Raw genomic sequence first — 12,258 nt, forward strand, 5'->3', positions numbered from 1 at the left:
CACATTGGATGCAGCATTGAGGGTGATTAGGTATATCAAACAGGAATCAGGGAAAGGTTTTTTACTGAGCTCAGGGAAGAAGTTTCAACTTACTGAATTTTGTGATGCAGATTGGGTTGCTTCTCCAGATACAAGAAGATTTGTTACTGGTTTCTTACTGAAGTTTGGTGACTCATTATTTCATGGAAGTCTAAGAAATAGAACATCATCTCAAGGAGCTCTGCAGAAACAAAATATAGAAGTTTGGCAACTTTAACTACTAAGATTATTTGGATATCAAGCTTGTTTCAGGAGTTGGAATACAACTTGCAACACCAGCTATTATTCATTGTGACAGTAGGGCGGCTATACAGATAGCTGCTAATCCCATATTTCATGAACGCACTAAGCAAATTGAGATTGATTGTCACTTCATTCGAGAAAAATAAAACAAGGCTTGTTCAAGACTATTTATATCCATAGCAAGGATCAACAAGCAGATTTGTTGACAAAAGCACTAGGCAGCCTGCAACATGATTTTTTGGTTAGCAAGCTTGGATTCTTGAACTTGTTCAATACATTCAGCTTGAGGGGAAGTAATGGAGTTGGTTAATCACAATAAGTTGTTAGTTAGTTACTTCAAGTAGTTAGTTAATTAATTTGTAATCATTGCCAGTTGTACAGATTGTTAGAGTTACATAAGTTATTAGTTCATCATTGTGTATATATACAACATCACATTCATTGTGATCAACCAATTGGAATGAATGGAAGATTAAATTCCTCTCTAGTTATTCTCTTCTTAGCATAATTTCTTCAGCGTATTCATGGTTCAATTAAATCTTTTTTCCTTTTCAAAATTAAAATGCATATCAATTTGATATTAAAGACAAATAATCCTATATAATAAAATAATGTTTCTACAAAATAACCAAATTAGAGGTGACAAAATTGCCCCAAAAAATTATAATCCGCACAACTCTCATTCAAGTTTGGCTGATTTTTTACCCTCCAATTTATTAGCTTAGCTCATCAAAGATTTGGGTAATATATAATTCAAATTAATTCATGAGAAAATTTATCAAAAGATTTTTAAAAAGATTTTTTTTATTTATTGTGTTATATATAGATATAATAACAATAAATTATTATTAGATACTAAAAATTATAAAAGAACAAATAAAATAATTAAAACTTAATAAGAATGAGGCGGATTGAGTTTTGACCAACATTCAGCCTAACTTGTTTCAATCCAAATAAATTTTGGACAGATTATTTATTGGTTACAAAAAAACCCTCTCGAATACATCACTTCCCTCTCACTGATACATACCTATCCCCTCTTGGATGCACCCTTCCCCTCTCAGATACATCTCTATCCCCTCTTTGATACATCCCTCCTTCTTAGATACATCCCTCCCCTATATATCCGCACGTATGCTGATGTATTCGCGTGACTATTGCTGATTTGTCCGAAATCCTTTAATTTTTAAGGGAATTTTTTTAATTGAAAAAAAGTAGAAAAATAATGTAATTAACTCTTAACACTATAAGATTTATATAAACTTTACTTTATTTATTAACTCAACTTATTTTAACCCGCCTAAATTCAACTAAACTTCACCCATTTGCCGCTTCTAAACCAAAAAAAAAAAAAAAAGGGTACTGTAGTAGATGCATGCACTAGCACTTCCACAGTCGATACAAAAATGATAATTTGGTTGGTTTATTAGGATGTGGGTGTCGTTTGCACACATGTTCATTCGTCTCTAAGAAATACACTAGCACTTCCACAATCAAAAGTAACCATGCTAAAAGAAGTGAAAACTAAGTATTATCATCAAAATATTATACAGTAAATCACAATTTAGTATGATCAATTTGAAGCAAAATGAATAAAAACAAAGAGTGAAGTCCTTTTTATTTCAATTAAATTTCAAAAAAAATAAGTACAACCTATGAGGGCTTCATATAGAACATGAAGAAATTACTAAAAACAAAATACTTTCTAATTAATGCAAGCCAAGTCTAGCAAGATAAAACTGAAGATCATCTTTATTGATATCTGTCCACCACAATTTTAGAAAAATAAACAATGTATAATGAATTCTACTTGTACATGCATATGAGATCAAGACATTAACTATAAAATAGGCTATATGCGAGTAATGGACTTATCTTCCTATCCTTAAAGCCAATCTCTAGTACTTACCATTGCTTTTATTTTGCAGGTAAATTAGAACTTTAAAGCTTTATAATAATATAAGTAGATTATGAGCCTCGATGGTAATAGTTATACTCAAGACATCTCTTGCTATTTGTAATTAATTATATTAACAATAATTACTTATTATACTCTTTTCGTTTCCCTAAGTCATATTCTATAGTAACTCTCAATAAAATTAATAGCCTAAAACAAAATTCTTAATAAAACATACAAAAAATAATAATTTAAAATTGTGGTTTTTACTTTTACATATATAGACCATTAAATGACATAAAACCTTTAGTTAACATCACGTAGTAATATAAAATCAAGAGATTAATTCTAGTTAATAAGATGTTATTCATGTGTTTGCAATACATTACCTTGGATGCTATTTTAAAATTTTTATTTATTAGTATGAAGATTTGAGTTATTTAATTCAAAGTTCTAAAATATTTTTGATATTATTTTAAGTGAAAATAAAATTATAAATTCAAAGTTAAATGAGAATGTTGAGATGGATATGTGGGCATACCAGGAGCGACATGATTAGAAATGAGGCTATTCGGGACAAGGTAGGAGTGCCCTCAGTGGAAGACAAGATGCGGGAAATGCGACTAAGATGGTTTGGGCATGTGAAGAGGAGAAACACAGATGCCCCAGTGAGGAGGTGTGAGAGGTTGGCCATGGATGATTTCAGAAGAGGTAGGGGTAGGCCGAAGAAATATTGGGGAGAGGTGATTAGACGGGACATGGCGCAGTTACAGCTTACCGAGGACATGACCTTAGATAGGAGGGTGTGGAGGACCCACATTAGGGTAGAAGGCTAGTACATAGTCTCGTTATTCTTCCCTATTAGTCGGCGCATTAGCGCACTATAATTTCTTTTGTGAAGGACTCAAATTAGGATAAAAGGCTAGGTGACTTATCCTTACACCATAGTAGTTGTAGTTCTGCTCATTGTTTATTGCCATTTGATTTCTGCATTGTATTGCTGTTTATAGGTGTGGAGCCGTTGTATTTTGATTATCTTATTTATTTATAGTAGTTAATGCCTCTTTCTTTCCGTACTATTTCTACCATGACTTTCTCACTTTTGTTATTCTTTGTGTTCATCTTGTTTTCGATATGCTTGTCCCTATCTGACCCTTTTATCTTGTTTTCCTCTCTTGAGCCGAGGGTATTTCGAAAACAACCGCCCTACCTTTCAAGGTGGGGGTTAGGTTTGCGTACACTCTACCCTCCCCAGACTCCACATGGTGGGATTATACTGGGTTTGTTGTTGTTGTAACGTTAAACTTTTTCGTCTACCAATATTTTGGAGCTCTAATATCATTTACTAGCTTAAACCTTGCGCCACCGATGTATTCATTTATAGGACCGTTGTTAATCTCCATAGATATAATCAAACATTAAGTAAAGCCATTATGTGCAAGATACTCTGCAACATTAAAAATAGAAGTAACATTTGTCATAACACCTATACAAATAAAAATACTAATGTGTATTATTATCACCCTAGTTATGTTCATTAGCTGTCTTGGTTAGATACAAGTACTCCAAATTACAAATCTTAATGCCAGCTTTCCAATATCAGGACATAATATCTATTATTGTGAACACTGCTAAGGGACAATTACCTCAGAAAAAATTTATTCACGGTTGATGTAAATATAAAATGATTACGTTTCTTTTAGAAGTGGATTTAAAAAAATGTGTCACATAAATTAAAATTAAAAAAATAATTAATTATCAGTAAATAATATCGAATAGAAGGAAGTTTTTTTTTCTATCTTCTAATTATCCCTATGATTAAGAAGCTTTTTTAAAGGGAGTTTGGGAAGAGCCAAAATCTGCATGTTCTGTTTGATTTTGTTGGGAAGTGAAAGATCACATGGTTTGAAAATTAGCCTCATGTGCCCACATGCCTATAACTTCTCCAATGTCATTATGAGCTCTCTGCTAGGTTATGTAGGGTCAAACTGTTAAAAACATTTGTTTTTCTCACTAATTGACACTACTAATTAACTACTACATCTTTTTTTAATAACTAATAATGATATTCGAGCTAACTATTCCTACAGATTTAGACTATTCTATCGAGTTTTGACTAATACAAATATCAAATAATTCTGTCAATAACGTTTAAACATTTTCTTTTTCAAGGTAACTCACCATTTTGAATCATGATCTCTAAAAATTTGCATCAATGTATCATTGACTCCTAATTGATCCCATTTTATGTTTTGACACAATTAACTTTTTTCTTATGGTAAGCTAGATAGCCTAGAATCGAGAGATTGAAATAGCTTTATTAGTTGAAAGGAGACAGAGAAAATCCAAAGAAAAAGAAAATCAAATTCTAAGGAAAATTTTTGTTCAAGAATTACTTTATTGTCTTGTATGCTTATATATTATAATTTGAATCCTTTAAAGACAATAATAAGATTCCATGTTACTGTTTAAAAAAAGCTCTCTTTTCGTACTAAAGTTGTCCATGCATGTGCCTTTCCCATATATATTTTTTTTAAAAACAGCAAATAGCTCATTTGTTTCTATTTCGCCAGACCACTTCGTTTAAACATATATATTCTCACCGTCCAAATATTTACTACTAGCATATACCAAAGAACCCTTAAAAAGAGTTCAAAAGTTCACTAACACACTATGGCGCTCCAGAGGTGGATATATAAAGTGAAAAATATTATCATAAAATATTTATATATAATCTAAATAAATATTATGAGAACTTATGGGTGTGGAGTAGTGGGGATGAAGGCTAAGATGTGGAGGTAAGGTGTCCAATGAGATTTGCTGGAGGACGCGAAAAACATAATCAATATAAAATGTCACTTTTTAAAAAAAAAAACTTGTTTCACTAAGGAAATCATTTTTCATTTTCTCTTTTTAAGGAACTTGTGTTTTTAGAGATTATATTTTTCAAATATTTTGATAAATGGAACATGAAAAAGTAGAAAACATTCTCCGGTATGAAAGCACCCTTAAAAATAGTTTGATTCATGAGATAAGATGGATATTTCATAATTAAGTTTGAAATTAAATTTATACTTTATTTAAATAAATATATTACTAATTCCAAAATAAATTTATACTTTGATGTTATCTTATTCTATCCCAGATGTAATATAAATTAGTCTCAAAACTATAATCTCAAAATAATTTTATCCGCCAAACAAACATCCCCATGGGTTCAATAGTTTAGGGTAGTATCATCAAGTAGTATAAATTTATTTAATAATTGTTCTAATATAAATTAAAATTATTGAATTCGATCAAATAAGTACATTTACCTTTTAGCCCTACCCCTCACTATTTCCCAGTTTCCTCCCCGTATAAAGCAGAACTATTCTTGTTCTTACCTCTAGCCAACTCCATTTTCTCTTCCTCTTTTACTGATAGAACTAAAATGGTATCCTTAGAAACTCCACCTAGATCTGTTGATCCGAATTCGGGCCCTCGAATTTCCTTCTCCTCAGACTTTCTTGATGAGAAAAACTTCATATCCATTACTCCAAATTCTCAAACAGAGAAAAAGCGCGAAAAGGAGCTTAATGCAGCAGAATTTGAGTTCCTATCCAGCAATTTCACAACTGGAAACATGACGACAGCCGAAGAGCTGATTTTCGAAGGCAAATTACTTCCCTATTGGCAAATCCACCACGCTGAAAAACTCAACAAGATTAGTCTCAAAACAGAGCATGCTGAGGAACAAGTGAATGAAAAACAGGGGAATAGTAAAGAAGAAGAGAGTAGGCCAGTAAATTGGTTTATTGATGAAGATCCATCTCCTAGGCCACCAACATGTACTGTTTTATGGAAGGAGTTATTAAGATTGAAAAAACAAAAACAGAAGCCTTCCTCTTTATCACCTTCTTCATCATCATCATCGTCTTCTTCTTCGAGCTCGAATTCCGAAGTTTCACCAACAGATGAAAGCAAAGAGAAGCATGTAGTGGACAAGATTAAGAAAAGATTGGAGAGATCTAAATCAGCAACTATAAGAGTAAGACCTTTGATTAATGTGCCAATTTGTAGACAGGGGAAAAACAATGCAATACCACCTATTTTTCCTCTTAAGAAAGGAAGAGTAGAGAGATGATGAGAGCAGAAATTGAAGGTGATCGTCATTTTTACTCAATTTGTATAGATGTTCTATACTGTATCTTTAATTTTTATTTATTTCATTCTCATTTAGATTAATGTTCCTTCTAAGGATATCATGATTGTGTTTTCATTTCTTGTAATGTATCAAAGACTCATTCCATTGTAATCCGACATTTTTAGCTTTTTAATTGTTTTTTCTTAATTACATTGGAGATCGGAGGAAAAAAAAAGAGGGAAATGGAGAAGGAGATTATAAGACGAGAAATCAAATTTTTATCTGCAAGGTAAAATTTTAAATAATTAACTAACTGAGCTACTAAAATATCCAACATTTTTAGCTTTAATATTTTAGAACAAGGAAAGGTGAACCATGTGCTTGATTTTTAGTTCATTTTGAACCATATGTCTTGTTGACTTTCTTAGAATTCCTTCACATAACCATAGATCTTGAATTGAACCAAGCTATCCGAAATTATTGAAATAAATGTTCAAATAGTGAAATTTTGATTACTCATGTGCAATGGAAGCAGCAATACGCATCACCATATCTTTAGATTTCCGAAGTCATAGAATTTGTTGTAGAGGGCTTGAGTCTTCTTAAACAGAAGAGATATCAACATCCCAGCTTGAAGAGATTTTTTATTTTTTATTTTTATTTTTCAGTTATAATTTATAATTTTGTAATTTCACCAACACCCGGCCTTAACTACATTTATATTCTTATTGGAAACCATGGCCAGTAAAGAGAAAACAATACTAGTGATTTGTGGGCAATATAGAGAGGCTAGCAAATGGATAAAATTAATTTGCTTTAATTTGTTTAGCAATCCGAACTTTCTAATGGGTTGGTACTTTACGTCTCTTAAACAGGTTTAAGCTCAAGTAAATGCAGACATTAAACAGGAAAAATTAAAGCTTATGTGGATCCGTAAATCTGCTTGAGGAAAAAACGAAAAGCTGCATAAGCTATAAGCTGTCCTAGGAGTATATTACAGTGGCGGAGCTAGGAGGAAAAAACGAAAAGCTGCTTGAGGAAAAAACGAAAAGCTACACAAACTAGTTTAATGAGGTTTGATATCTATTATATATACATAAAAAATTATTTGAACCTTGTACAAATAGTATAATTTTTCGTCGAAGAGGGTTCGGATGAATCCCCTCAACTTAAGGTAGCTCCTTCCCTGAGTGTGTGTATATATATATATTGTTGCGTTATTATATATACAAAAAATATTCAAAAATATCCTTAACGTATTAGAAATGATTCGTAGATGTCCTTCTTCTACCTACTAGATCAAATTTGTATCTCCTTTCATTTGTTGGGTCAAAAATATTCTCAACGTATTAGAAATAGTTCAAAAATGTCTCTCTTTCAAATTAACACAGTTAAACAATAAAATCATTTTTTTCACCTCCTTTTTCAATCAATTCTCTTACCAATTTGATATTTCAAGAAGAATAACAACAACTACCCATTCACCAATTTGATATTTTAACGATGATACAATTGAATTATACATAGAACTTATTTTAACTAGGCATATAAAAGGGTTAAAAATATCCTTAAATTATCAAAAATAGACCACTTTTACCTTACGTTAAGTTTTGAAATCAATTTTACCCTTATTGTCTATTTTTGAAGCCACATCTACCAATACATTTAACAACCAAAAAATCCCTCTCAAGTCGACGCAAAGGGTGTCTGTGGCGAATGCTAGTAGATCGCTACAATAAGTCGTATGGACAATTTATTTTCATTTTTTGAATTTTCAAAGTATTATATTTCAGTTGATATAGTAATTGACTGAAATGTTTTCATAGAGATAAATAACTAATTAATTATTATTTTTATTATTAAATATAATATTTTAAGATTTAATAAGAAATTTTCATCAAAATCTTAGAATGCGCTACATAAAAATGCAGCAGACACAAAAAAAATAGACCAAACATACATAAATTACACCTTAATTTTTTTTTCATGTCTACTGCATTTTTGTGTAGCGGTTTATGAGTAGAGTTAACAATAAGGACGGGTAAGGTGTCAATGGTACGGTTCGGACAGTTGTTTTATGAAATTTATATTATATTATTGTTTTGGTTATTTTAATTTTTATAATTAAAATTAGATTTTTCAAAACCGTTCCATTATTTCGGTATTAATACTGTTCGGTTAATTTTCAATTTTTTTATTTAAAAAAATATAAAAATTAGAATAAGCTATTACGTATACTAAAAAAACAAACAAAAAAATGCTATTAGGTATACTTGGGATGACTTTGACAAAAAATCTCTAAATATTTTTATTGTTAAAGAAGTGATGAATCAAGAAAACATAAATAGAAATTCATCCAATTATATTATGGTAGTGTAAAACAATATAAAGCAAAGACAAAATATATAATTTACATCACACGAGCTGAAAGAATCAATCAACATGAAACTCAAGAACTGAGTTTGCTTAATTTATGTATCCAATAAGAGAAATTTAAACTATAAGAGAGGAAAAATATCTAATAACTTATAGCGTGTTATCCAAGATCATTGAAATACCTTGTAGTTTACTAATTACTATTCGAGAGTTGAGATGTTAGAACTAATTTAAATTTAATCAGAGATGAATAAAAAGTTTTAGTGTTAGGACTTTGAGTGTTAATTATATTGTCGCTTGTAATCACTTATATTATCTTGTGTCTAAAGCAAAAAATTTAATAATTTTATTATTTTTAAATTTGATATATAAAATATATTTTACATATATATTATTCGGTATGGTTCATGATTTTTTCGATTAATTTTTACAAAATAAAAAACCTACCTAATTATTCAACATGATTACAAATATATATAAAAATCATCGATTTTATTAAAAAAAACCTAAAAATCAATTCAGTAAAATTCGATTCGATCAATCTTTTGAAACCCATTGACACCACTAAGGACGGGGCTGGAACGCAGGGTGGGGTAAATTTTTAACATGGCAGGCAGTGCAAAACTTAAGTGGGGCGAGGTAGAACAGGACAGGGCAAGGTGGGGCAAGATATTTTTTCTGTAAATTTAAACGGGCAAAATAGGTAGTGGATTTTTTTTTTTTACAAAAAGCTCATCACACAAGCAATTTCTATCTGCGTTCCTAATTGTTTATCATCAATCTTTTTGATTGATTTATTTGACTATATTCTTTTCTTAAATCTGGGTAAAATTTGATTTTCTCTTCATTTTTCTAATAAATTTGAATCTTTTCAATAAATAAAATGACTATATGGGTAAATATGACTGTTTAAGCATGAATAGATGTCGTTGTTAATGATCTGGATTTTGTTTTCAGTTCTAAATTTTTAATTGGCCGTGTTCTTGTTCTTCCCTGTAATTTGTCTAGTTGTTTTTTTTTTATAATTTAATGCTCTGAGTTTTCAATATTATAGTATAAAACAAATTTAATGTTGAGATCTTCTCTAACAACAGAAACGGGGAAAAGGAAAAGATTGAATCAACCACTTTAGAATTTCAAATTAAGTTTGACTACTTCAGTAAGAATTACATAACAATAATATACTTCGTAAAATCTCGCTAAGTAAAATTTGAGAAAGATAGAATATATGCAGATTTTATCATTATCTAGTAGAGTGGTTATTTAAATAAGAATTACAACAGTCAATACATGCTTCATAATAATTCTTTTAATATGCAGATCATTTCATACGTTAGAAAGCCATCTGAAATTGACGCGGTGATTATATTTAACTGTTTTATTTAGTTTAAATTAATAAATTTTATATTTTACTTAAGTATGTAAATGGGGGTCAAATAGAGCAGGGTAGGGCAGGATTTAATCTAAATAGGGTTGTAACTTAAATGGGGCAGGGCATAATAGGGCAAAACCTTAATAGAGGAAGACTTAACCCATCCTAACCCGTGCCTCATTTCTATCCCTATTTACGAGATTTTGATGAAAAATTCTTTTATTTCTAGTTAAAATATTCTACTCCTATAACTTTTTAAGTAAGCCACCTAATCTGACCGTCAAAGAAATTTCTTTTTGTTCTAAGTCTAATTCATTTTAATGTTAGGACTCATTTGCTGCGCCGAATAGGTTAATATGGTAAAATATCTTTGAATTAAGTCTGAAATAAAAATTATATTCAAAATAAATTTACATCGTTAATTAAATGCAGTATATATTTTATGATGAAATATTTCATTTTAATCCATTCAATTTAAAATTATTTATCCTATCTCTCAAAAAAAAGTCAATCCAAACTTTTAAGCACAAAAAAATCACTGTACAATTTTGTAATGACATACTGAGTTGTCTGTCACCCACAAGTCAAAATTCATCGTAGAAAAGTCAGTAAATTATGGATTCCTGCGACAATGAGGTGCTAATTGATCTTTCTCCGGTCATTCGCGTCTTCAAAGACGGCCGGATTGAACGTATTTTCCGCTCACCTCACGTTCCTCCGTCACCGGAAGATTCCGCTACCGGCGTTTCCTCCAAAGACGTCACCATTTCATTAGACCTCAAAGCCAGAATCTTTCTCCCAAAGCTCTCAAGAATCACTGCTAATAATCAAAAGCTCCCTATCTTAGTGTATTTTCACGGCGGCGGTTTTTGTGTTGGGTCCACTTTCTCTTTCCTCTCCCAACGTTACCTTAACCTCTTATGTTCCGAATCTACCGCTATTATTCTCTCTGTAGAATATCCACTTGTTCCAGAGCATCCTTTTTCTGCAATTTTCGAAGATTCTTGGAAAGCTCTTCAATGGGTTGCCTCTCATGTTCTTGAAAACCCCAAAATCGAAAAAGAACCATGGTTAATTGACCATGGAGATTTCAAGAAATTCTTCGTCGGCGGCGACAGTGCCGGAGGTAACATAGCTCACCATTTGGTGCTTAGAGCTGGAATTGAGGAATTGAATGGTAAAGTTAAAATCTTGGGTGGGATTCTTTCTTTCCCATACTTTCTATCGTCGAGCGAAAACAGGGGAGATAGTTTGTTAAGTAAGATTTGGGTGTTTGTAAATCCGTCATCTGAGAATGGAATTGATGATCCAAAGATTAATCCTTTAGTTGAAAAAGCTTCAAGATTGGCAGAGTTGGGTTGTTTGAAGATGTTAGTGTGTGTAGCAGAGAAAGATGAGCTGAGAAATTTGGGGATTTGTTATGCAGAAGCTGTGGAGAAAAGTGGGAAATTAGTAGAGGTGGTTGATATTGAAGGAGAAGGACATTGCTTTCAGATTTTGAATCCTGAGAGTGACAAAGCCAAAAATTTGATAAAGTGTATTGCTGATTTTATCAAACTGTCAAGTGTATAACTGTGTTTATGTATTTTTGGCTTAATATTTCTTTGTGTATAGCCAACAAACTGAGCTACTAAGATTCTCCTATTGTTCTGTTAATTTACAAATTATTGAAGAAATTTTAAACCTCGAGCTCTCTTGAACACCTTGATTTGAGCTAGAACAAGCTAAAAGGGAAAAATCCCAGTGCAACTTGATAATCTTAGAAATCTAGCTCGTGGGCCTAGATTTGAGCTACAACAAGTTGTTCTTGTTATCATGTTACTAGTACTTTGGATCTCCCCCATACTTTGTTGCCCCAAAATGGAATAAACACAACTCTTTGTTGGGAATTGATGGATTTCTTTGGTGTAAATCTAAGATTTATGAGTGAATCTGGAATTTTTGGTTGTATTATTATTAGATTCATCGATCCTCGTGTATCTTGTTCATGACATATATCAAGTTAGATACGTTTGAACGCTCATATGAACGTTGGATCTAACTTAATTCAAAAAGTATGCTAGAAAGGATTATCAAGGCCATTTGAAAAGATCAAGTACCCTTAACCCACCGATGTGGGAGTACTCCAACGTGATCATAATTAATCGAGGGATCTATATATTCTTGTTCCGATTCAGTTGCACTAAAGGATTCTTGTTAATTAGA

General features: G+C 31.4%; 2 protein-coding genes across 2 annotated transcripts; both read left to right on the top strand.

Annotated features, from left to right (window-relative positions):
- The first annotated feature begins 5,577 nt into the window (after positions 1-5,577).
- LOC129900737 (uncharacterized) lies at positions 5,578-7,218 on the top strand. Its single transcript, XM_055975758.1, has 2 exons — positions 5,578-6,323; positions 7,181-7,218. Exon 1 carries the CDS (start codon positions 5,613-5,615, stop codon positions 6,303-6,305), a length of 693 nt encoding a protein of 230 aa, XP_055831733.1. The 5' UTR covers positions 5,578-5,612; the 3' UTR covers positions 6,306-6,323; positions 7,181-7,218.
- A 3,322-nt stretch (positions 7,219-10,540) lies between these two features.
- On the top strand, positions 10,541-11,981 carry LOC129899722 (2-hydroxyisoflavanone dehydratase-like). The gene has a single exon (XM_055974755.1). The coding sequence runs from the start codon at positions 10,669-10,671 to the stop codon at positions 11,623-11,625; it is 957 nt and encodes a 318-aa protein (XP_055830730.1). The 5' UTR covers positions 10,541-10,668; the 3' UTR covers positions 11,626-11,981.
- The last annotated feature ends 277 nt before the right edge of the window (positions 11,982-12,258 follow it).

Source organism: Solanum dulcamara, chromosome 8 (genome assembly GCF_947179165.1).
Source record: "Solanum dulcamara chromosome 8, daSolDulc1.2, whole genome shotgun sequence".
Lineage (NCBI taxonomy): Eukaryota > Viridiplantae > Streptophyta > Magnoliopsida > Solanales > Solanaceae > Solanum > Solanum dulcamara.